The sequence below is a fragment of the Leptopilina heterotoma genome, unplaced genomic scaffold, assembly GCF_015476425.1.
Source record: "Leptopilina heterotoma isolate Lh14 unplaced genomic scaffold, ASM1547642v1 Lhet_381, whole genome shotgun sequence".
Classification (NCBI taxonomy): domain Eukaryota; kingdom Metazoa; phylum Arthropoda; class Insecta; order Hymenoptera; family Figitidae; genus Leptopilina; species Leptopilina heterotoma.
The window spans coordinates 52552-80470 of record NW_025111056.1 but is presented as its reverse complement, the minus strand read 5'-3'; the positions used below and the strand labels follow the sequence as shown (position 1 = coordinate 80470).

At 32.2% G+C, this 27919-nt stretch overlaps 1 protein-coding gene across 3 annotated transcripts; it reads right to left on the bottom strand.

Moving 5' to 3' along the window:
* Window positions 1–12: 12 nt before the first annotated feature.
* Window positions 13–27731, bottom strand: LOC122505966 (growth arrest-specific protein 2-like). Of its 3 annotated transcripts, XR_006301963.1 has the most exons (9): window positions 27390–27728; window positions 16663–17030; window positions 8160–8284; window positions 7408–7549; window positions 4973–5219; window positions 4630–4891; window positions 3750–3875; window positions 3056–3397; window positions 13–1071 (listed from the first exon to the last, which is right to left on the bottom strand). XR_006301963.1 is itself a non-coding variant. In XM_043617881.1 (8 exons), the coding sequence occupies exons 2-8, from the start codon at window positions 16880–16882 to the stop codon at window positions 3182–3184; spliced, it is 1338 nt and encodes a 445-aa protein (XP_043473816.1). In that variant the 5' UTR covers window positions 16883–17030; window positions 27390–27727; the 3' UTR covers window positions 13–3181. The 3 variants fall into 3 exon arrangements, 2 of the variants coding, with proteins under 2 accessions (XP_043473816.1, XP_043473817.1); XM_043617881.1 differs by having other exon boundaries at window positions 13–3397; window positions 27390–27727; XM_043617882.1 differs by lacking the exon at window positions 16663–17030 and having other exon boundaries at window positions 13–3397; window positions 27390–27731.
* Window positions 27732–27919: the final 188 nt, after the last annotated feature.

Below are 27919 nucleotides of genomic sequence, written 5' to 3'. Positions count from 1 at the left end.
AAGACGAATATATTAAGATGCAAATATTTATTATATAACAAAAGGTAACAATTTAAGTTTCTTACGATTATATTATACAACTACATTGCGATCACCCGTTGAAACTGGAAGATTGGAAAATTGAGAATCGTAGAAATCTGCATTTCAACACTTTTTCAAAAAAGAGGAACAATTTTAATGTTTTCCAAAAGTTTTCGCATTCAAAAAAAGTTATTTTATTTTAACATTCTATAAGTGAAATGTTAACGGAATGTATTAAATTACGATATTCTCGCTAAATACAAAATGATCGATAATACTAAAAACGTCGCAAATAAGTAAAGCAGGTACAAAGTTATTGCTACCAACAGAAACAATTTATTTTCGTAATGGCGAATGTCATTTAAGGTGAATCCACCAATTAGCAAATTCAATTAGAAAATGCATTTCAGAAAGAGAACTTTCAATTTTAATTAAATATTGATCAATATTTAAGTTTAATAATAATTAGTTTACTTTGAATTTCTTTTTCTTCTGTATTCAACGAAATTGAAGAGAAAATATTCTTTTTTTAAAAAGCAAATTCAATTTTTATACTCTAAGCTAATGAATGAATTCTCCACGATTTAATAGAAAGCAAAACAAAAATCTAATAATAAACAACATTAATAATATGACTCGAAGTCAAATCTTATGGCAATTAGAACCAAAACATTTTTTTCTTGAAAAATTAACTAATTTCCTCAGTTTACAATAGAGAGGATTTAAATATTTATAATAAATACATTTCTTACATTAGGTAAATAATATACAGGGTGATATCATTCTGTTCCATAAAGAAAAAATATTTTTCAAATAATTGTTTTAAAAGGTCCAGAACATAATGATCACCCGTGACAAAATTATAATTTATAATATACAGAGTGTAGAGGCAGTAAATAGTAATAACGATGATAATACCTAATAATATACAATGAAGCCAATTACATGGATTTTTCTTCTCGAGAAAGTATTGCCTCATCAACGTGCCGACAAAATCTGTCGCGCTATTCTTTGCTTTGGTATTCCTTTACACAAAGTGCTCTTGCATTTCTGGAAATCGAATTATTCTTACACATTTTTTCAATCGCCTTCCATTAATATCTAAATTTACGTGTATAAAAGTACAAAAGATATACAGTTGTAAAATATATACGATTACAAGCTAAGCGTTTTTGAGTGCCAGCCGAATACCTGTGTGTGATATTATTTTTACTTTAGTGTCAAAAGTGCAGTATCAGGATCGTTCACTTGCAACAGAATTCACTAAAATATATAAAGAAAATGCTTCTTTATTTTATCGAGTTTCTTCAAATTTCGAAATTTCAGTGGGAACAAAATAAGATTTTTCATAATCTTCGCTTTCATGTTTTATAAATAAATTTACATGTTTTATACCATAAAAAATGTTGGAGAAAATTTAACATTTTCGAATTGATAATAAATTATCAATTATTATCAACTGTTTTTAAATGAATAATTTATTTTAAATAAATTCTGGAATAAATCAACCCTGATTTTTAATATCTACACTAATAATTAATAATTAATATGCGCTTATAAGTGATTCTGTTCTGCGGATTAGATAATATATAAAAATTGATTCTGTATTAGTATCAGCAATGACCAAATATCAAAAGGAATGTTTTTATCACAATAATATTATATGGAGGAATCTAATGTAATTTAAATTGAAAAAGTTTTAAAAATACAAGAAAAAAAGTTATATGTGATTAAGAATACTTTGAGAATTTATTATTCCTGAGATTGTAATTGCACTTTTTTTCAATCATTTAAGTGAAAAGTTTATTAAAAAATCCTATGCATTGGCTTTATAGTGAAAATGGAAAAAATGCACATTTCCTGTTTTAGACTTGTTTGACTCGTGATCTGGAGTACTTAAGAATAAGGCAACATCGAAGTTTGGTCATTGCTTTCTTAAATCTATAGAACCAACTATGTCTTTATATTCCGTGCATTGGTCTCACTATTTCAAAAAATATGTACGTGATTCAACTAAAGTTTAAATAATTTATTAGATTTCTACTTTAAATTTTACTAATTAATCATAGCAAATTTAAATTCAATAAACACAAAGGCATCACGTATTATTTTGGTTCTTTTTCTAAAGTTAAATATGTACCTATAAACAAAACAGTGGTTACTTTTATGAGAAAAATGTTTTAACCACTATTTTTTTTTTATTTCGTTAAACCTCAACTTTACCTCTATATTGTTGTGATTTAGGCGTGAAATGTGAGATAAATATACATTAATACACATAAAATGTAGAATATTATAATGAAAAATACAAATATAAGAAAATTTGTACAATCAACGATGTAGGTGAATATATGTTTGTTAGTTTCAAATGAAAACAAAAATGTTTTCAAAACACATGAAAATTTACAATCAAAGGTTTACAATTCAGGAAATAATTGAAACTTGAAAAATAATAAATTTTCCCTTCACAAAAAAAATGAAACAAAAATATTCTCTACGACTTATAATAAGTCTTTTATATTTACAATTTTTTAAATTGAATTTGCAATTTAACAAATTTTGATAAAAATTTAGTCACAAAACAAAGTCAATGTGACATTTTAGTATATCATCGATCGAGGTATTGGAAAATCTAGTCTTTAATGTTCGAAATATTTTGCATAATTTTAATGAATATAATATGCAGTTGATATGACAAAATATGCCCAGATTAAAGTTGACGTTTGTAATATATTTAAAGAAAAGTTTTTCAGTTTAAAACTTTTTTTTAAATAATTTCAAAACGTCAAGAAAAGTGCAAACACAGAGATTTTTCTTCTACTGTTTTTATGTCACTTGGCACAAGTTTGATTAAATAGTTTTATTTGCAAATATCAATACCTCAACCAGTGATTAATAAATAAATTAATTAATAATAAAAACAAAGAACCAACAAAATTTAATTTTAACGAAGAAAAGTTTTAGCAATTTTAAAGTTAAATTACCATCTTGAAAGTTAGGAAACTGTAAAGAAAGTGATATTTGACGTACGTACTTTGTAATTACGTAGAGTGCTGAATGAAAATTGTCTTGAATAAGAAAATTCGTTAGAGTTTAATTGTAAGGAGGATGGGTGGAGGGAATGGAGAAGCTCGATTTTTTGCATGGGTGGTAATGCGGATTAGGCACGGTGATTGTCAGTCGGCGTGCTACGATACTTGGCTCGAATGTGGAGAAAATTGTTGCTGTGCTTATTGTTGTTGTTGTTGTTGTGAGGGGGTGGGGTGCTTTCACGGCTGAGAACCCTCACCTGACAGGGGTCGTGCCTCGCCAAGAAGTGCTCCAGGGTGTCCCACCCTCCGCCCACTCTCACCATCATGTGTCTTCCCTTCAGAAGCTGCAACAGTGCCGCGATAATTAGTCAAGCATTTCCAGAAGAATTGCCCTTCACGTCGAGTCAAGGGCGAACGGTATTTAGCGAGTGCTTTCATTTTCAGGTAAAAAAGCGAAAAAACTTGTAATTTCTTTCATCCAAAATTTCAAACTTTTAAATCATAAATAAATACTTACTATGAAGATCTTGATTAAATTCAAAATTTTTAAATGAAAATTGACATTTATTTCTCGAAATGTAGGTATTTATAAATAAAAATTATTTTTAGAAATGAAATGAAAATATTATACGCTGAATTAAGAAAATAAATATATATAATTTTATTGAGAGTATGTATTTCTTTGAAATTACTTACTCTGATGAAAACATTACGTCCAGCTATATGATATCGACCTTCCCCAACTTTTCGGACCTTTAGTTTCGAGCACTTATTCGAAGGACATTGGCAAAGCCTTTGAACGGCCTCGGTCGCTCTTCTCACCTGTAACAACGAATAAAAAGTCAATAAACTGTAACTACAGTAAAAAATTTAATAATATAATGAAAGAATGTCAAAATGTTTTTGCTTTAATATTTGCAGTACAAAATAATTGCCGTTGGTATGTATTAAATTAAAATCTATTTATACTTGATATTATATAAAAAGTAAATTTTTATTAAATAAGATGTTGAATTGCCTCCTCCTATTCGATACCACTCACAACGAGGTCAAATCATCTATTTATTTCTCCTCCAAGTATTTATTCTATCACTCGACATTTTCAATTGTTCGCTTCTTATACATATGATTGAAAATACTAATTCATGCATGTCAGAATCACACACACACACACACACAAACAAAACTAACGACCGGAAGTTAGTTTACGTTTACGTAATTTTCGATAATTTTTCTGCACCCATTGCTCGAAATTCAATTTCCTGTCGTTAATTCAAAAACCTGTTTATCTTACTGTCCATGTTGTAAACTAATATTTATCGAATCTCCATAATCGAGACGTCTATAATAATTATTGGTTATCGCTCAACTATTAATAACTCTATTAATTCAATAATTTGTCGAGTTTCTTTGAATTGATTGAATTTGTAAAAAACTGCAACTTATTTTCTAGATGCAGTTATCGATCGTCCTTCTTTAAGAGACGTTTTCATTTCTGCATATAAGCAATTTTTAATTTGTTACCAATAAGAAATAAAAACTGTCAACAACTATAACGAAGCAACTTTACACGTACTTTGCGGTCGAGTTCTGTGATTGGTCCCGTGTGCTCCGGAGGTTCGGCAGGCGACGGAGGCGGAGAACTCGAGGGCGATGGAACTTCGTCCGGGTCCTCCGCGCTGCCTCGTGACCAATCGTCTTCCGTCGTGTCACTGGGAACTCCGTCGCTTCCGGTCGGTCCATTGTCGCTGACAGATCTTCTCATTTCCGACTCGTGATTTGTTTCCGCTGCGGGGTCCAACCAGTGCGGCGTTGTCGTGCTCATTTCATTGGCCGAGCTGCAAAATCAAAGGTGTCAATGATACAATGAAACTGATTGGATTCTGTTTGGATTCTGTTTGGATTTTCAGACTGCGTACCTGCTGTGCTTCATTTTCTCCGGTTGGGGCCTCGGCGACGCCGTCGGCGATGGGGACTGGAACTGCCAGGAGACTAAGCTACTGTGGGAAATGCCACTGTCCGACAGACAGTGAAGGTCTCGCTCCTGTTCGGCAGCGATTTCTCTCTCGAGCTGCACCAAACCCGGCGGTTCCACGGAGAATTGCGCCGCCAATCGCGACACTTCCAGGAGGCATAGAATCACATTTCGGGGTTGTCCGTGTAAAACTAAAAATTAAAAAGCTTTATTATTTTTTCATTCATTCTTTCGAAAATCCACTTTTTTAGACTTTCGAATAATTTGGCAAAATTAACAATACCAACACTGATATATACAGCCTTTAAATTTGAGAGTTGAAAACTTGTCTCAATTTATGTTGGACAAGTTGAAACCACAACACTTGTAGCTTTCAAACTATTTCGACGACGGTAGTCGAAACTTGAGGGTTTTAAACGGAAACTCATTCAAAGTTGAACGAAAAATTTAAAGTTCTGATTATACTCACAAAACTGAAAGAGTAGACATAATTCTTCATAAAGCAATCTTTCATGTTTATTTGAAAAATTAGTTCAATTTCAAGTACGAATTTTAAACACGTTTCAGGACTATTTTGTCACTTGAAAAAATAAAATAAAAATAGGAACTACTTTCCCAAAGAGCGGCCGGGGAAATGACTATACAAACAGAGAACATCAAAGACATTTGAGTATAAAAAAAATTCGTACTGTGATGGAGAGCCTCTCTTTGATTTGCATCGATAAACGTCATTTGCATAAATTGGGTACTCGACTTAATTGAAAATGATCTCGATTCAGTGAATACTGAAAATGCTGTCTCGTCTAGAGTAGACCCTCTCTGTTATCGATTGTACTCGTTGTAGCCAGAAGTTGATTTCTATTCGAGATATTCTCTAATATCAAAGTAAGTACTTGACTATATAGATATGCTTCGATTTTTTCCTTATTTTTCCATCGAAGACTCGAAGAGTGAATGAGAGAGGACAGTATCAAGCTGACTCTGCTGCTTTTGTACTCCTACAGAATGAAAAAGGCAGGCTCCAGTCTGACAATGAGTGACGTTGCACAGTGTATGACACAAAAAGGAAAAAATCCCTCGATTGCAATTTTCATCTCGAATAAACTTTTTAAAAGAAAATACCTGAGCCATTTAAAGCCTGTTTCAATGTTCAGGAAGTTGGCAGTTCAAATTATATACATTTGCGTATTATTCGTGTGAAAATTCAAAAAATTCACCAACTTTAATGTTGACTGGTAGCAGGGCTCGAAGCAGTGAAAGTATTTAAAAATACGGACTTTACGGACCAATTACTGACAAAAATATAATCCGTCCGAGTCAAATAAGAAAACATTTTACTCAAAACTATAAATTCAATTTTTCATAACTATAAAACATGGAGAGTCTTCGACTCGGAGTTATCGATATCTTCAAGTTTTATAATAATTAAAGATGGCCCAGTGATAAAATCATTATTTTATATTATAAGCATATTGTACTTCTTCAAAATTATTTTCAATTTTCAAATCCATTTGTTTACAATATTCAATTTTATGAAAACTTGACAAAATTTGTAAAACTTGACTTCGAGAGACAGTTACAGTTACAATAACAATAAACAACTATTGTAGACAGTTTCGCTCTTTCCCACGTGTTCAAGGCCCAAATGTCACTCGCAAAGGCTCTGATGTTGGTATTGGTGCGTCACTCTCAATCAGTGGGTCAGTTATGAGTCTGATCTGGTCGCGAGACGCGAGCGCGAGTAATTGCCGGAGGGTTTAACTTGCATTTCTCGAGAAAAGTATATAATTACGAGCATTTATCAAACTAATATCACATGGGAATCAGACTTCCTCTATCACTATTATTATTATAATTTTATTTTATTCACAATGCGCTTATTTCAACTGCAATAATTATTCAAAACAATTTCACTCTCTGCGCATAATTAATTAGAAAAAATAACTATCACTTTTCGTAAATAAAAAGAAAATTAATGTAAATTTTTAGAAATCCTCTATTAATTTCGACTCCAATTATGAATAACGGTAATCTAATCATCAAATATTCGGAAATTAATTTTGGGAATTTTAATTAATAGAGACGTTGTATAAATACAATCGCATCCAATTAAAAGGAAAGTTTTCTGTCATATACATATATATATATATATATACATAATTATCAATCTAATGTATCAATTATTATTTGACTGTTAATTCAAATTTATATTTCTCATTAATTCTTCCTTATTACCTAAAACTTTAAGAATTTTCTGTTTCTCAAAATTTTATTTATGTTTGTATTCCGCAACACATAATGGAACTAATTACTTTTGTAGGAAATAGATGTATAACATAAAAGAATGTTATAAATAATTAAAAAAAAAACCAACGTTACCTAAATCATCACTTTCAAATAGAAGGTTTTCATGAACTCCAAGTCGTCGGCAAAATTGTATGAAATTTTCCATATTATCACGTGAAAAAAAACTTCGCCTGGCAGCATTTTCCCAGCACCGTCCTCTTATTACTGGTACCGGCTAAAAATTTAAATTAATAATTTAATGTTTCCAGACAAAACAAAAATTCTATTTTATTTGAAAAAAATCAAATTATTTTCAATTGTGAAGCAAAATTGAAATTAAATAATGTGTTTAAATTTCGTTTATTAAGAAGAGAGTTTTTTTCATCATCTTATTATACAGAGATGATGAAACTTGATAAAAGTTTCGAATTAAGTGATATTAATTAATAGTTAGATAGCTTAAATATGTGTATTTTATTATCCTAATTATTATAAATATTGTTTTCGAATAAAAAATCAATTTATATTTACCAAGAGCTTGAAAAAAAAGTAAAACATTTTTATAATCTAAGATTTTAAAAGGGTGAAATTCAGTTTCTCACGTTCTGGTAGTGAAAAATGCATTTATGCGCTGATAAAACTACTTTATTCTAATTAGCAATAAAATAAAAAAAACCGACTAAACTCGGGACTAAATTGTGTTTGTTTACATAATGAAAGGTAAACTTAATTAAAGACGTAATTATGAGGTGATTCCGAGTATACAGTGAAAGTAAAGTGATACAATTGAATCGTATTGTTATCGCGATAGTGAGCGAATAAAAATTTAGAAACGTAAGCCTTACCCCTTTTGCTCTTCCCGAGTCAATAGCTGATCTGGCCTTTTCCTGAATTACTCTCGCCAAGCGACACACCACGGCTCCATTGTCCAATGCATCAAAAAAATTCTCTCCTGTTACGTGATCCACACCTTAAACAGATACACATTCATTTAATTCTTTTTAACACTTATAGTATCGAAAGGTTATTAATCGTCTAATTATTATTTATTATATGCGCGAACTGCGGTGAAAAAACACTTTTCGGCAATTTTTCACATGATTTCCAAACAGGAGGATTATACAGAGAAAGCGCGAAACCGATTTAATGGCAATTTCATAAATTCTGTTTTATTTTTTCTTTATACGTACCTACATAAACATAATCATAAATCATTGAAGCCTTCTAAGTTTAGCGAAACTTTCGTGCCGATCGAATGGTTGACGAGAAGTAGGTCATTTGGTAAATCATTTTTGTCTTAAGTTCTTTGAGTTATTTCTAAAATAATAAGGCGAATTCTATTTGCAACGTAATTCGAATAAGGCAAGGGGACAAAAGTTTGCATATAAACATCGCATCGTCGAGAATGGTTTTTATAAATTTCATCCTTTCCCAATTTTGTTCCATTTGGAATGCAATATTATTATTTGATGGAACATTGTCTAATCTGTTTCCTATCAAGTTTTAAGAAATATTGAAAGTGTCGTGAATTGATGCTGGTGGCAATTAATTTCCAAACTTTCTCCACGTAAAGATAAAAATTCGATAACTTGATTCATGGTTATACTTACTTTAACTATTATGTAGATGGAATGAAAAAGAGAAAAAGTGATGGTCTGAGTAATGGGTGCAAAATCTAAATCTAATATTTAATAGCTAAAGACCGAATAAGAAAGAAAGTGTACAAACATTTCTTTATTTTCATTCCGGAAACAACTCATTGCAAAGTTTGCAACATTTTGACGTGTTTCATTAACTCCGTAGAGGGGAAACAGGAAGCACTTAAACTTTTCTATTTAATGTGAATTCAAACATCCAATTATAAATCTAATCATTACAATAAGTATGAGTTAGTGCAGCAGAAATTTTATCATTTTATGATAGTATGGCTACTGTTTTTGAAGACAAAATGCTATTGAATATTTTGAGTGTCGGACAATGAAAGAGGAAGGTCAAAAGAGATCACTTCTGTAACTCGGTTAATTTGTCGTTGCGACTGCTGCTGAGATGAAACCGTTATAGTTCAATTATGAAACGATCCGAATAAGTGGCTGGCGGGCAAGAGAATAAATCAAGCAAAGCGCCTGAAAATCATTTCAGTTTCGTTTGAGCGATCAAAACCGCGACAGAGTTAGTAAACAAAAATCCCTTCGAAGTTGCTGTTTTAAAAAGAAAAAAAATTACCTGGCAGGCCTACTTTTTTCCCTAATCTTCTTCGAAGCAGTATCGATTCAAGAAATAAACATTATCACGCGACGTTTAGAATTCATCGGGAACTTTCTTTCGGAACAAAATTTAAAAGAATATTTTCCTATATAATTGCATTCAAACTCGAGTGTTTTCGTTTTCTTGCGATTATACCATGCTTCTTAAAGGAAAAGCCGAAAAGCATACATTTTGCAAGATTTCTTAATTTTATTCTAATTTCAATGTTTCGAGTGTTTAAATACTTAAAATAAATTAAAGAAAATTCTTCATACAGGGCGCGAACTAATTAGGTCCGTAAATTTGTTTAAAGTCTGTAATGTCCGTAATTTGATTGAAAAAACAAGAAAAGTTTGTAAATTTAACGATATAAAGAATTTTTGAGAAGTTACAAATAATTGCAAAATTTCAATTATTTTCAAAAATTCTTGAAAAAATTAAATTATTTAAAGAAATAACAAAATTCTTCAAAGATATTCAAATATTCACTTTTATAAATAGTAAAATTCTTTGCAAAAATTGAATTATTTTTAATACAACTTTAATAAGATTTCATGAAAGAATATTATATTTATATTTTTGTCAGTTTCGGTCTGTAAAGTCCGCATTTTTAAATACTTGAACTGGTTCGAACCTTGTTCATATCATGAAAAAATCATAAAAGGATCTCTTTATTGTCAGGAACAAGTTTTATAACGAAAGCTCAATTTTCCCTAAAGACAGGCTAATTAAAAAACTGAAGGAGAAAGTTTTGCTTAAATCCACAAATGAATAACAAACGAGTAAAGAACAATGCGAACTTGCAGTAATAAAGGTTTTGAGCTTTGATGTAGTTGAGCTCAGAATTGTAAGAATATTCATCGAATGTATATAATCGTACAACTTGAGTTGTATATGAAGTATTCTATGTATACAGAGAGAAGAGCACTCTTAAATGTAAGATTATTAGAATTTTGATTATTAAATGAATACGCGGTCTGCGTCTAATTTGAATCCCTTTTGGTATAAAATTCTAATATGAGAAATGTGTGTCTGATGTTCTAGTCGCATATAATGGACAATATGTTGCCGCCAGTTCCGGGTGACCGAGATCCCGATTCCTCGCGGTTCACTATGCTGTTCGACGCAGTTCACAATCCTCCTACCCTGAGAAGGGACATGTATTCGCGAGCCTATTATTTATTCACATACACGAGACTTTGCACGAGGCACACTGATTTCCCTTTCTTCTCTTTTTCCTCTAATGCCACTCTTTACCTTCATCATGCCAATTATTTAACTTTTACGAAATTCTTCAACAAGTGAATTAATGAGGATGAATAAAGAGCATCTAAAATCATTCATTAGAAACTTATGCTGTCTTTTTTAGTTTTTTCCACTGCACCCAACTGCACTTTGACAGCTTTTTAATTATATATTTGACATTGTTACGTAATTTATCAAAATACGACTTTTAAATTTGTTGTTCCCTTGTTTTACAAGGGATTCCGAAAACCCTAAACCAGTTTCTACAAAGTTGATCGTTTAGTCAAAGTATTGTCCGCTTGCACCTGCTCGCATGGGATGTCAGCCGATTCTGCTACTTTCACTTTCAAATTGCTACAAGTTTGGAAAATAATTTTAATCTCGGAAAAGTTAAACACTTACGGAATATTCTTAAAAGACTACTATTATTATTATTATTATTCTCTGCATTCATGTCATCGTTTATTTATTTCTTTTTTCTCAAACAAGAGCCGGCATGTGGAAATATTTTCATCTGCATCATAAGGAGTACGGGCGCAACCGTATTGTTGTGAGGTCGTCATAGAGAGTCACGAACCTATGCGCGGGTTCTCATTACCATTTGTATCTCAGAGGTTCCATCGCTCGTGCAAGCCCAACCTAGTTCCTATTTCCCATCACGTATATTTGACTCTATCGAGACGCGTGGACTTCCGTCATAGAATTTCAACCATTTTTCTTATACATTTACCTTCAATTTATAGAAAAACCTCAATTGATTTAGACTACATCTCCAGATGCACTTGTGGTGTTTCAATTAAAAGATTTGCTTGACCGTAATGAGATTTTAAAAACAATTATAAAGGGAAAAGTGACTTTAGTTATTGGTATTCTTCGCACAGAGTGGCACAGAGACAAATCAAATGAGAAACCTTGTCCTCAAATGACAAGTTAATTTTGCAGTTGGGCAATACTCATTGTAATTACATCTTGTTTTGCCATGCTGGGTAGTTTTTTAAAAAAATGACCAGCCTTATAACATATAACAGATCGATTAGCCGATTTTCCTCGAGCCTCAATGCTTGTTTCTACAAATCGCGAACAGAGAGGCTCAGCGCATCGAGTGCAACAGTTTACTTAAGCATTGTAATTGATCGTAAACTGCCATATACGCTATAAATCGCATCTATTCCATGAAAATTGACCGAGGCTTGAAGAACGAGAAGTTCCAATCCGCACAATTTACGCTTGAAAATTCTCGAGCCTTACACTTCTCCACTCTTCTGAATCAGAATAAAGGAATGCATAAAACTATTAATAAACATGTCACCTAAATCTCTGAAAATTAAAATTTTTAACAAAGCGTGCATTGCACAACTTGGACGTTTTAAATTCTACACAAGTACCAAGCTTCTAGTTTCAATGCGATAGGTTGAAAATGAATGTTTCGAAGAGAGAAAAATTGACGGCAAATTTGATTTCGTGATGAAAGTAAGGGAACCATTGGATGTGACATGCATTGACAAAAGTATTATTATATCATAATTATATGCGCATATCGTGCTTTGCGCGGAGTAAAAAATGGAGAAAAGGAATCAAAGGACAAATAATCGTGCCCGATTTGACTGGTACTGCTTTTCGTGCACAAAATTCGATAACCATCACAGGGACTTAGCATTGTTGATTTATGAGACTCGACTCAGGTTATGGAGAGATCGAACGAACTAAATTATCCACCACCCTGGCGCAGCCTGACAAACGGTTACTCAGCCAATTATTCGGTGTGCTTGGAAATGCGATCTTCCTCTTCTGGAAATAGCTACGAGGTCAAAGTTCAATCTCCTGTCTTTATCCGCAATTCGCTAACTCTTATATCCATAAAGATCTCATTGTTAGATTATAATACCTATGCCTGTGGCATTTTTCTCATTTCTTTAGTCTTTACGCTTTTATTCGAATAAAGCTTGCAAAACTTTAGATAGCGAACAAAGTTTAAAACATTCAACAATATCTAAATAAAAAATGTCTGACTTGGGGAATTCTCGGCTTATTATTATTCGAAAGAAACACTTTTCATGTAATTTAGCTGCGGCTTGTCTGACGGTGACCAATCAATAATCCGTATCGCGTATCAAGAATCGAAACAAGATCAGATTGATCGTGACAGCTCGCGCCGAGCCGCATATCGCTCTGACTCACTCATCATTCTCCTTTTCTCCCGCAAGACGACAAGGTGGAATTGCATTGTGCATTGTACACCTTCGGACATCTCAAGAGCTTCGAGTCACGTTCAAGTTATTACATATTAACTTTCATTGCAAAAAAACTGTTTACTACCTAATTATTTGAAATATTTTCTACTTAATCGTCAAAAAATTCAAGTTGGGATAAATTTGACATTAATTTAGTCTACTGTAATAATAAACAATAAATTTTACTGACATTTTTTGTGCAACGAATGAAAAACACCATTCAATTAAAAAACTATTCGAGTTCTTTACTTTGTCAACAAATTTTGAGAAAAGAGAAAGGCACAAAAGCTAATTTACAATGCAAAAATAATTCAAACTAACGAAAGATATCTAATTACATTTGCGGTTTGAATTGGACATACTTTGAATATAAATAAATCCCTGCGGTCTGTAAGAAGAAATTTAGAGAAATTTAAATACAAAGTAATAAATAAATTGTTTTTTCGGTTTTTAGCACGAAAAGTGCAATCATTTTTAAAATATATTTCTTTTTTCAAAATTCAAACTTATATACTATTACTATTAGGTATAAAGAAATTTGCCAATATTGACATGAACTTTTTTTCATTTTCATAATTTTAACGTGTACCATTTTTCTTTGACAATGATAAGGAAGTATATACGACTTAAAAATTGTAAACCAAAAAGGCTTCGCATGCAGGAGCATTACAAAGATGAGCATCTGGCGCGAGACGTGGGAAAGGATATATTCATATAAATAACATTTGGACTTCCGTTTGTCAGCAATATATGCATTTACTCTTCAGATGAATGGGCGAGATTTTCAAAAACAGAGAAAAATCAAGCGCCTTTATTACCGTATTCATTTTCAACCTAACAAACCGAATTTTAAACACAAATTTCGGGAATCCACATACAGGAAACACTCATACTGATCATTCATTCTAACTTCTTTATATTATTATTATTATTATTGATACAAATGATAAAAAATTCTAAGAAGATCCCAATGAGGCTAAGGCCGTAAAAATTTTTATGACTTCACTCGAATAGTAGCACGACTAATATGCTTTATCCACGTTCGATTATTTTTATAATCGCTTTCTTTATTACTATAGTTTGGAGTATATTTTTAAATGTAACAAACTATTTGAAATCAATTCCATATGCATCTCATACTTATTATAAATTTATTATATATTGAAATATTAAAGTGAAAAACGAACGTGATTGATGTCAAAGAAAGAAAAATGTAAATCAAAAAGAGATATGTAAATATTGCTTTTAAGATACCAAGACTAAACTTTTGAATGCACGTTTATACTAGTAATAAAAATTGACAAAAGCTGCTTTTTATCGGGAAATTACCATACCACAAAAGGAGTTCCAAGTTTTTGAATAATATTTGTAAGAGGATTTGTTTCAGCGTTGGAAACTGTCAATAGTCACTGGGTCGGTATTTGTACCCAAGAAGGCAAATACGATTGTCAGTGTCTTTGGTGCAGTGCTATATACCAGGAAGAAGTCAAAATTTATCGTCGTCTAAATTATTCCACGTCTGTGAGTGTCAAGACCAATGTTAAGCTTGACATTTAAAAAACAGGACCAAAAAAGTACATTTTTGTGCCAGAATCTCGGTGCAATATCAAAATGATTCAAGTGGGACTATTTATTTATAGTTGAAAGTAACTGGAGAGTTTGGTCTATTTTCTCATGCGACGCTATACATATATTATACAAGTGTTGTTTACAGAGTAAAATTGAAAACTTTTCTTATAGCTGCGCGTGTCCTTTGTCCTTTGTCTCTGGAGTAAAAGAAAATAAGGAGGAGAATGCATTGTAACCGAGTGTACACACATGGAAATTGCGACCGCCTTTCAACGAGATCGCTTTCCTAATAAGGAACCAATGCGAGTCGATGCATAAATAAATAAAATCAAGAGCGGCTGCACATGTGATTTCGAAGGTGGCTGATGCAGTAACCACGCAGTTCACATGATACTGCTAATGAGATGCACCATATTCCCACTTGTAAACTTTATCCAAAATATATAATTTACAAATATTATTAGGTATGTACTCTACATGTACGACCCAAGATTTTCATCTGTGCAAATATTTTGTCGCGAGTCTTGAGAAAGACCTTCAAGTAATAGTTGTAAAAAATTAAAAGGATACTAAAATTAATTGATAGTAATGAGAATAAAAATTATTGTTGGGGGAAAGAAAAAAGAAATGGTTAAGTAAATTACAGCCTTTTCACATTTCTGCTTGATTACTTAGTTAAAATTTACGTAATAAAAAAAGAGTTGAATTTTTCATTGCCGAATTATCCATTACCTTGGATAATTGTGAGCCAATGACGTTATGCTCCACTAATTTTTGTCCTCGACGTCTTGACCGCGCGACAACAATATTTTTCATATTTTGGAGCACTGGATCAAGAGATTTACGTCCTTCACAACTCTGTTACGAGTGTTTAAAGTTCTATATATAAATTCTCGTTGATTTCAATTTATGGAATTATTACAAATTTTAAATTTAAATCGACTGGTTCCATTAATTCAGTTGAAGAAGTACATAATATTCCATAAAAAGTTTGCTACGATAAATGTTAAAGTTTCGATTGCTTTTTATGCACAATTTTTGCCCTTCCCTTTTTCCAAGAGGAGACAGGATTTTCATACTGTAGTGTGTAATAATTTATGTGGAATCTGTTATGGAATTGAACGAGTTTTACGATTTGATGCAATTTTTGGCCTTAAATCTCGAAGCATATTTCCGCAGCCACATTCGAGTGAAACTCTCTTCCAGCGAACGAGACTCTGGCGCTGACCCTTGCTTGGCTGGCTAACTCCAAATAAGGGGTGCAAAAGGCTTTCAGCAGATCGCTTTCATAGTTGATTAACATTTAGACAAAGTGACCCGTGTTTACCATGTATAATGAATATTGCACAAATAAAAAATAAGTCTACATACATTTATATATCTCGTACAATGGACAAACAGATGGGAGCGTAAACACGAACATGCATGTGCGGCGATCACATGTAAAAACGTGAGGATCTGCCAACAACTCTGACTCACCGGAAGTTGGCCGACCCCACCCCCTTCCCCTCGCGGCTTATCCTGTGCAGACTATAAAGACACCATGCACGTATACATGTATCCCTTGGAAAGGACCTGATGCCGCATTACGCATAATGTGCCACGCTTGCGCGTCTCACGAATTTCGCGAGGGTCGTAAAAGAGCGAACCTTCGGCTGCCTGCTTCCACTGGCTTCCACCACGTACGCTTCGCAGAATGCCAACTAGCTGTCTAGCTCCATCGAAGGAAAAAATTTCATTAAACCGAGTGGAAACGCGCCTCTGCAAAATCACTCACTCGAATGGCAGAGTCGACCTCACCAACTAGTATAAAATAGATATTTTCATCCACTTATTTCTATAAACAATGTTTTGCAAGGCTAATTGCGTTTTGATTAATGGCCTCTTGTCCTCGCAGGTCAAAAGACAAAACTTTTATTTGAATAACCGTGAGAAAGGCCCAGATCATCGATTGGACGACCACTTTCTCATGGTCCGTGCGTTTGATGTACAACAAACAAACAGCAACTTAATATTTGTTAAACAAAAATAAACGCTCAATCGAAATCTACAAACTTACTGATGGTTTTGTTGATCCAGTCAGCGAGATCCTCCTGAAGGGGTATCAGCTGCCGACTTTGAGCTGAGTGCAAGCGTTCGTGATAAAAGTCTGCATATTCCTCCTCTTCGGCTGACGGCCTTGGAACATCAACCCTATTGAAAACCGAGACCGACGAGGGCCCCCAGCTACTACGGTATCGTGTGTGTTGGGAAGATGGGAATCGATTTGTGAACGACATTCTGTCACTGCCGAGAAGCTCTTTACTCTTTGTCGACTTTCCTTCCTCTTTCGGTGTCCCAGTCACACTCCGTGCACGACCAACTTCTTCCAGATCGATGAGGATTTCCGCCCTCGCTGTGCCAAGCGATTCTGTCGGTTCTGAAAGTCTGAAAGAATATCCACATCATTTAGTTTAGTTACAACTTTGGTTACAAAGAGTATAACGAGTATAAAAGTAATCTGAACTTGGAGATCGACAGTAAAACTTAAAAAAGGAGAGTAAACTTTTTTTCCGCAAATTTAACTATATTTGGAATCATAAAAATTACATAAGAAGAAGGAATAACAATAAACTAAGCAAATGTTTTCGTTAAACCAGTCAAAATTGACTCATCTACTTATGCAGGAGATAAATGTAGATATGACTACAAGGAATTAAATCTCGTGTGAAACACCACTTGTAACAATAACCGTTACAATTCGTTAAACGGTTCGCAACGAGCGGTATTGAATATTAGTTTTTGAGACGGACTCCTTTGTGGGAAAGCGGAAGGCATTACGAGATGAGGAACATTACAGCAACTGCAAAAGTCGCAACTGCTATAAATTCGTCAGTAGAAAATACTGCGCCAACCGCGCCAACACTGAAGACTAAAAGTTGCATTTAAGGACTTCCTTGTTCCAGATCTAGAGCAACTCTCGACCAAGTGATAAAGGGCAAAAGGGAATTGCCGGTGACTGAGAACTGCCTACTTGAGGGTTCCTCTTTACATTCACTCAACTCAGCCAGCCTTCCGCTTTCATTAACATCCCATTTCTATTGTTATTGCCATTATTATTTCTTTTCTATTGTTGTCGACACTCATTGCACAATATTTGTCAACTAATTTCCAATATAAACTTAGAATAATTATCACGGAAGCAACAAATTTAATTTGCCTGCTGAAAATTCATTTGCACCTTCCCTATACTCATGTTAGAAAAATGGCAAAATGAATGGCAAAATGTATGGCAATGAAGTTACCTTCACTTTCGTACGTTAAGCATAAAGTTGAGAGGATGGTTTTTCATTTCTGAAAATAAGTATATTTTAAAAAGGCACACTGACAAGTCGAGTTGCTGTTGAATGGAAACGGGTTTGATTCACGATTTATTAATGCACTCACGTTTACAAGAGCGCGTGTATTTAATAAACCTGAATGCACGCATAATTCTTAATAAATCAGATTATCTTGACAAATAATGCACCGCTCTGACTCTTCACCGATAATTAGTCAAGTTATATCAATTCGTTATCACGATATAAATGGAACAAGGCACAACGAGTTGTCCTTCGTGAATTGTATGCATGCAGTTTATATTGAATATCAAATTATAGTCATTTCAATGTATTTCTATAGGTACAAGAAACATTAAATATTTCAACAAACTTAGCAATAGAGAACTATCTCTTAAATGTGTATTTTTCCTATTCAAACAAAAACTAAATTTTTCAAGAATTTTTATTGCATTACAAAAAGAGATTCCAGGTAAAATAAGAGTCAAGTATGGAATTTTATCTTTAATTTTTTATTGGTGAAAAATCAATTGTTTAATAAACAAATCGATAACTTATTACTGACTTAATTTCACATCATTCACAATATAACCAAGAGAATGAAATATAATCTCATTGAAAACTCATAAAATATGTACCTAGCTGCAATAATAATAAATATCAAGAGAGTTTTCTCACCTTCCGTTTGGCAGGTGATATGTTTTTATTAGGTAGGCACCTACAACTACGATAAGCTGATGTTAAAGCAGTATAGATATAGGTTGAACTCGAAGGACGCACGTGGGTTTTACTTGCATCTCACTTAAAATATGTACAACAAACCTTTTCCTAATACTATCAGCAAAAATTGTCTATAAAAATTCAGTTAGTAAGTTTAACAAAATAACAACCGGAAAATTTTTGCAAAAAATAAAGAGTGGATAGATTCTTTTGTATCAGGAGAAAAATACATGAAATAATAAATCCATTCAGAATACGGATACTTCCTTGACGTTTTATTGAGAACACATCCGAGTGAATAGAGAAAATGATCATGTTAATTTCGTGAATTGCTTCCCGTCGCGATGATTTGTTCAACACGATCACTCGACACGTTTCTCTATTGAGAAAAGTGCCTTGCACTCACGCTTCTAACCCCTTGAATACTAACTAGTACAATGAGTGAGTTCGTGAACTAAAAAAAAGGTAATCTGACCCCTTTTCTTTACCATTTAAAAAATGCTTCCATCATACTTCTGCTAAGTACAAATATTATAAACAAAGCTTCATGAAGCAATTCCTAATAACATATTTTGCATTAAATTGCATTAAATTGTGTCAAATCAACAACACTTACTATAATGTGTTCAAATTGACTCAATTTTTCAGCTTAGAAAGTTACGCTTGTGTTGAGCCAAATGTACACTTGAGTTTATTAATTAATCGCAAGTGACTCTTCTCAGTGCGTGCAAACGACCAGTTTTCCTTGAGTTAATATAATTAGAATGGGCCCTCTCCAAAATAGGACTCTTGTTATTCAAAATCTTCGTCTTTCTGACAAAGCTAATTCGTTATTCACGCTGGATGAGTTTTGATTTTACCGAATCGTGTTTAAAAATTATTTTCAATAATGATCGTCAACGCATTTAAATAATTTCTAGATTAACAAATTGAGACGTTCGTTGGATAATTGAATTAATTTCCTAATGATAAGCAAATAATTATAGAGTATTTAAATTTTCCTTTAATATTATTATCTTAAGACTTGTCTTAAGATGCAAATTTAATAGACACTTGAATTTCCTGATTTCTTACTGAGCTTCTTTAAATTATAAGTGCAACCACTCAAACACGCATCCAATTATAAAAAACAATGCTTGCTTAGGGTCAGAAGTATTTTTATTTCATTTTCTTCGACTTTGAAAATAGAATATACATTCAAATTTAAAGACCATTTACTAGAATTTAGAGGGAAAAAATTCAAAGATGTCTCTAGAAACAGTTTTTTCAAAAGAAGGTTTACATTCAATTATTTTTGAAAAAACACTAGGTAACGGATAATTTTTTGAAAATGGCAATAAATAAATTGAAGAGATTTGAGTCTCTCTTTTAAGTATGTGAACGTATGAACGTAAACATTTTTGCTCTCAAGTAGCAGAAATTCTCGCCCACTGGAACTGACATTACAGATTAACCTGTCCTCGAGTTTGTGGTCGCAAACAGTCGCAAACAGTCACAAAGAAAACTGAAAGACTGACCTTACGCGTGTGCAAGAAACACTCGACAATCAGTTGCTATAAATTTGCTAGAAATAGTTTTGCCTGGAGCTATTTCGCCCACAATGTAATTAGATTCAATGCATACATTTTCTAAATTGATTCAAGAAAGTATTTTCACATTTCAGTGTATTATATTTCTTACCTCTCAGTCATAAATAACAATTATTAAGAGATTATAAAGAACAACAACATACGATCAATTTTATTTAATTTATAGACTCAGGCAAATTATTATGCCTAGACAACAAAAATGTTTGTTTCGACCAAAATTTTGATAAACTTTATACAAGTTTTGCCTTCATTAGAATGGGAAAAATTGTTGGGCTACAAAAATTTGGTTTCACAAATATTATGAAGCTCCTTTTGAATACATAACATGATTTTCTTTATATTAAGCATAAGCGGAAAATAAATTCTACATTTATCTTTTTAAAATTGTTTTTTAACTCAAAATTCATTGAAAACAATTTTGAATACATCTACAGAAGAATGATAAAATCGTAATCACTACGTTCTTATGCCTAACCTTCATTTTTGGAAAATAACTGAAAATTAGTCAGTAATTGCAGTAGTTAATTAATAGTATAGATAGCATTTCCTGTTCATGATAAACAAATAACAAAATTCTGCGTTTCTAACTTTTTTTCATATTTGAGTCAAATGATCGGAAATATAGTAATGAAAAAAATGGAATTAATCAAGATGGAAGTGTTAATAACTTATACCTGACAACACTGAATGATTCTATTATTACCAGCGGGAATTGAGAAAAATGGAAGAAATGAAATGAGTTTATTAATGTGTCTTGTAATAAGAGAAGTCGCAGCATACCTATTGCAGAGTGCTAGTGGCACTGGCGCTTCTTTGCTCATCCTGTTGCAACGTAATGACGTAATTAAACGTTGTCGAGGTGGTTGTTAATCAATTAGAAGAAGAAAGTGTCGGGCAGAAGAAAAACAAATACAATATGCATAGTATATAAAAAGTTAAAGGCCGAATGTCCCGAGTGACTCGCCTCGTTGAGCCAACGGGAAAAAGTTGAGCGAGGAACGTGAAAATGTTCGAATCACATTGAATGGAGGAATCGTGAATGAATCTCGTGCTAGTTCATTTAAACTACGACTTGTGACACCCACGTGCGTTGCGTCGATCAGGTAAAACAGAGAGAAGGGGTACGTGTAAGCATCGCATGCAAATCACATAGTATACAATGTTTCAAAGCAAAAGTTCATCAACTGTTGTGCAATCTCGCATTATTTACTATTACATATACTCTCGCTTTTTTTTGCTTTATTAAACTTTTATATTAAATATTTTACGTACTTTTTTCAATTTGTCAATCGAATTATCGAAAAATTGTTTAAGGGTAATTCTTAAAAAATGATATCATCAATTTTAAACATTAGTTATTAAAGTTTTTAAATTGATTCCCAAAGGATTAATAAAATGAAAAACTATTTTTCATTGTTGATGAAACATCACAAACACATCAAAATCAATGTTGGAGTTTTCGAGGAATATTAAGAATTCACCCTGCAATGGAAGTATCCCCTGAGATTCAAATATCTAATCCTGCATATTATGTGACTCATTTCTTTCTATACTTTACGAGATGATATAATTTAGATCGATACTATGCTTTTAAAATACGGGAAGATACGTCAGTGGTATAAACGAGCTGCACTAACATTTTAAACATACACAATTTGACGAATTTTTTTCTATTTAAGTATTTTCCAAAATTAATAGGTATTGTAAATCGAAAAATAATGTAACTGCATTGATTATTCGTAAAAAGAATATATTAATAAGCAGTAAGATAAATTCTAATAATTGTTAATTACAACAATTAAAGATATGATAAAGTGAAAGTGCAATAAATCTTTATTGCCTTTTTTTAAATTAGGTTTGAAGATGGAACTTGATTCAAGTGGATGCATAGTATAAGCGTTGCACTCTTATATTAATCTCGAGATGCTTAAAAACAAGTGATGGAAGAACCATGAAAATACACTGACAGTGATAAAGGGGAATGTGATTTCTGTGAGAAAGGCATATAGTGCTTCGATTGAGGTTCAGACCATGAACACAAAAGCAACATGACTGTTTCAACGAGTGCATTAAGTAATGGTGGACGTGAATTAAAATATGTCATAAAGTCCGCCGTCTATCATTTGCTGGAGGAAAACCTCAAGCGTGGGTGCTATCCCATTATTATATATCCAACCAATCAAATTCTTACATTTTTTATAAGTAAAAATCATTTTAAACCAAAATAAGTATAAGTTATTTGTAATATTAGTCTGGGTTATTTTTAACTTTCCTTTATAAAAAATACTATTCATAGCGTTTACGAATTTTGAATATTATTCAGAAATAAATTCTCGGCCTATTATTATATTTTATCTATACCGCACTATATGTGAAATAAAAACAATGTCTCTTTTATTGTTATTTTTAAAACCGAGCGTCATGCTTCAATTGCGCCAGGTGATGGATCACAAACAAACTTTCTGATAAGTGTTTATTGCGTACTTTTGTGCACAATAATTCTGGTATATAAATACAACACTATTCACTATATAAATTTTACTTTCAGCCCACTTTTGACTAAGACCGCATATAGTACCTTGAGATTAGCCTTGAGAGTAGTCCTAAGAAGATTTAATCTCAAAAATAGGCTATTTTTTTAACAATTTTGGTCTTGATTCGAAACTTTTGGAAAATTCGGAAAATGATTTCCCACGCATGTATTTTCTTTGCAGGTACATATATGTATAAACTGAAAAAGGAGAAATTGTTTTCCAGAAATCAGTGCAGTTGATGCACTAATATGTGCTGCGAACTGGACCATGTCTAAGAATGTGCATACGATTGTTTAAAGTTGTCGGACTTTCGAAAGAAAAGTAGTTTTGGTTACTGTTTCAATATGTTAGCAAATCAATAATTAATTGTCTTCCTGCTTGAGTGGACGATTTTAGATTATTGCTGATAATTCCCATTGCACTATCTAAAAAATTATGTATCTCACACCTCTATTGATAATAGTCTGCATTTTCTTGTTTCTGAAAACGAAAACCGTTATTTAAAAAATGTAAGACCTAATGACGAGTTTGAGTTAAAACAATGTTTTAAAAAAACATTGTTGGATACATTTTCTTATGCAATGTAGGTACGTCCATTGAACCCTCACATGTCTGTTTGCATCAGCACGTAGTGTGTGAAACGTGCGCCTCTTATTCTTTCATTCAACCATCAATAGAAAATGCAAAAGTTAAAAAAATTTGTTAAATGTGTTACTCATAAACTCGATTAACCTGTTGCTTTACAATTAAAATTAAATACTTATACATACTCAAAATGGTAAGCAATAAAATTTAAAGTGCAATATTACAGTATCGACAGTGCTTTGTAATATGCAAAGAATTGTTCATTTTAATTGATTTGGAAATATTTCCAAAAAGAGTTAAAAATCTTTTAATGCCATAATAATAACGAATATGTAATTCAAGTTTCCGTCATGTAAATCTTTTCTACATTTCCTATTTGGTTGTCGTCAAGAAATAAAAAATAATATACCTACTGTCAAATTCGAAATAATGAGTTACAGAGTAAGTAATTAAATTCCTCAATCAGAGCGTGCCCACAATTATAGTAATTACCGCTTCATGCGTTATTCGCGAACATTTAAAAATTTAAATATTTGCACATACACAGACTTGTTAAAATTTTGAAAAGTATCATTGACTTAGTACCGAATTCAAAAATGTAACTTGTGCGTTTATCCACATTTCTTTTAGTGTACGACTTGTGAATTATTTGTTTTGCTTCAATAGAGCTGTACAAAATTACAATTAAGCAATACTAAAAATATAACAAGACTGGAAAATCGATTCTTCGCACTTTCGATCTTAAATATTGTGTTTTAAAACAAATATATTGAAGGTGCTTTTTCTGCTATTGAAATAAGGAACAATAATTTATGAGCAACATTACTCGAAAGGTCAAAACATTAATTGAGTACCGAGAGAATTTGAGGGAGTTTAAAAAAATTGTCCCTCACAGGCAAGGTGTAATGTTTAATAACTCTACTCCGTTAGGTGTAATAAGATTGAATTAATGAGACCGTTCTGGAGCGTGACCAAGAGACTGCGAAGCGTGTGTGGCTGCTAAATGTCCCGCTAATATATGGAAAAAGATAATGTGTGTACACTCGCACATGAAAGGTGATTACAATTAAATAGTTGAAAGTTTAAGATGAATTAAGACTTTAACTATCATATCATAAAATTTTGCAATTGGGACACGCATCTGAAACTGAAACGGCACATCAATTAATTAAATATCATTAATTATACCCAACTAGTACAAATATTTTCAATAGAGAAAACTTTTCATTTATTTAATCAACTCTCTAAACTCTAATCAGTATGAAAAAAAACTCGAGAAATCAGTGAAAATCGTCTAATAGTAGGTACCTATTTGCTAGCAAGGATCTTTTTTCACTTTAAAATATTCCCAAATTAATGTTTTAATATAATTACTTTTCACTTTGCTGCTCTAACTTTAACCTTAATCGTAAATATAACATCTTTTTATTGTAATTATCTTTCTTTCTACCTACTGGAAGGAAATAAGTCGAATATAAAATTAAAAAAAGATTGATATAAAATATCTAAAAAAGATGGGCTATAAAGAAAGCAGATGTCCCAGAATTTTGATGTTCAGGAAGTTAGCGTCGAAAATGACAAAGATGGAAATCTCGCTTATGACTATGTGTGAGTTATTGCTTTTCTATGCCTACTGTGCAACATGTAATAAGATATAAAGTCATTAAAGAATTTCTAAGGCATCGGACAACGGCCTCTTATGCCTTATCGATATTTTCCTAATGTCCTAATAACAATAAATACAATGCGTAAGAATATTATCAATTTAACATGGTTCAACTTTTAACAAATTTTTATAGTCAAGGGATTTCGAGTAGTATGATGATTTGGGTCTAAAATGAAAACAAATTCGAATAAATTTCAAGATTCGTTATGTATAACTTTAAATCCTTACATACTTTTGCAAATTTTTTAATGTTTTTAGGCAGTTAAATTCGAATCTGGATTTAGTATAAAAAGACTATAAATGTCAATACAAAATGATTACAAGATTTAGAAAAAAAAGTCGAAAATAATAATAATAATCTTAAAAAATGAAGGAGAAAAATATAACAAACTAGACGTAAAACGCGTAACACAGTGGAAATGAAACTACCGCAATTAAAGCAAAACGTTAGAAGAATATAAATGTCATTTTACGAAAGAAGGAAAGCAGGGTGCTTTTGCCGAAACAATTACTAATTTAGTGCGAATGGATTTGACGTTTCCGTGTGTTGATTGATATCACAAAGAAGAAAGAATCTAAAGAAGGCGTCTGTCGTCTCAGAACTCCAAATCCATCTCCACAAGATATGAAGCGGAAAATAAACATATTTATGTATAAAAAGCTCTTTATTTCACTGGCAGTTAATATACGATACGAACTCATCCACTTGTTTCAACGCAATGGAGAACTTCTCGAGAAAAGGTCGTCGTTCAGTTGAGGATGGACAATTAATTTATATTACATCTTTGAAAGTGCGGCAAACTAGTCTAATTGGCGACACTTGGCTCAAACCCAGTTTCATAGCGTTTTGGGAATGTTAAAATGCCCAACAGTTGAAGAGCACATATATTATATGTATTATTGAGCAAAACACTTGGATAGATATTTTATTAAATTAAAGTTCTTGTTATTAAAATTAAAAGATTAAAAGTAGTCAATTTAAATGAAATGGATCAATACTTATGGTGCAAAAGTTAATAAATAGAAAATTTATGATGGAATTTTTTCTATTACCCGACTGTCTATACGAAATTCATTAACTTTGGGTTTGAAAGTATGCAGTTTTAAAAACAAGAGAAAACAACAATTTTCATACATGAAAAATCGTGCGGTTATTAATATTTATAATTTAAATTCTGCATTCGGCACTAAAAATAGTCGTGCATAAAAGATTCGAAGACGAATTTATTAATGAACGCGTGCGCAATATTGTTTGAAGGGGAGTTCAATTGTCCTTTATAAGTGGGAGTAACTTATTAATTACTTTATGGGGTCCTTTATCAGACCCCAGTTTATTTTGAGAGCACTCGTTATTGTCCCTCTTAAAAAATAATTATGTGGCGCTCAACGGCGATACCGAAAAATCAAGATTACATATACTCTTCTTCGTTTTTTAGTAAATTATTCAGTTTTTGCTCTTTTTTGAAATTTTTACGAAAGATAAACTATAAGAAACATATTGTACCTACACAGGTTCTGTTAATCAGAAATATTTAATTTTTTAGTATTTATATTATGTATTAAATTTATCAAATGTATAAATTATCATTAAATTTGTAGATTCAGTTACGATATTCTGATAAATTTCTTTTTGTCGCTTACTCAAATTTTAGTATTTAAAAAAATTCGGTTTAATTTGAATTTTAGTTAATTAAAAACAACTTAAATACAAATTTAAAAACGTTTCTCCAGGTAAATGTCATTGTTTTATCTCAGTAATAATTCTTACCATATTTATTTAATATCCAAATAAAAACTTCCTCACAAACAAAATTATGCAGTCAGTTTACAAGGAAGTGTTTTATTCATTTTATATTTTAAATTATTTGTGTATCCTCTGTACAAATAAACATTTTTTGTTGCATAAATTATGTAAAGTTAGAATGCTATTTAAATTAACAAGAAATTTTATTTCTTGAAATTATATGAAAAATAAAAGTAATAATTGACAATTTAATTATCAAATAATAATATGAAAATCTCCATTTCACTTTACTTTTAAAGAACTTCATCTCTACAATTGATATAATAATAAATTTATATAACAATCAAATTATACAACTAAATAGTAAAAAATGAAGGCAAACATTATTTTTAAGTAAAAATATTTTCTTTATAATCGTTGACAGTTGAATCATGAAAGAAGAAATGAATAAGTAGGTACTTAATTAAGCTCAATGAAAATATTTTAGTCTTCACAGAAAGTTTCCACTGACGATCAGAGATCAGACGATGACAGCAATGAAAACACTTGTTTTGGCATCGTTAGTTATGTCAATGCCTCACAATAATTTGTAAACACAAAGAAATGGGAACTTGTAAATTAACGTACATACCGCTCATTCGTCCAATGCTGATGTTTTAAACGAGTCCAGAAAGAAGTCTTTAAAAAATTTGTCGTATTTTATCTTTTGTACCGGCATAAAAAGGCGTTGCACGACCGGTTAGCGTGAACTAGGTTAGAAAACGTCCACAGTTCCACACACACGACACGGGCGAAGACGATTCGCGACTGACTGCGACTGTACTGCCGGTCTGACCGGCTGTGTACTATCTCGCCTCTCACCACTCTCGCATGCACTCTCTCGCAGTCTCTCGCGTGTAAAACGGGTAAAACGGGAGGCGCTTTTCTATTTCTCTCCAAACGAATGTTTCACTGTTGACGTTTGCGGGAGGATGGAAGTCGGGATCGAAATATTATGGAAACATGTACCGACAGATAGAACGAGCCAAACAGAGAATTCGAGAAAGAAACCAAATGAAAGTGGGGACGGATTCCTCGTGTTCGTCGTCTGGTTCACTCCAGCCGGTCCAGGGATGTACTCCACCCAGGCGAAAGTTTTTCAGATTATCATTTCAACCAATT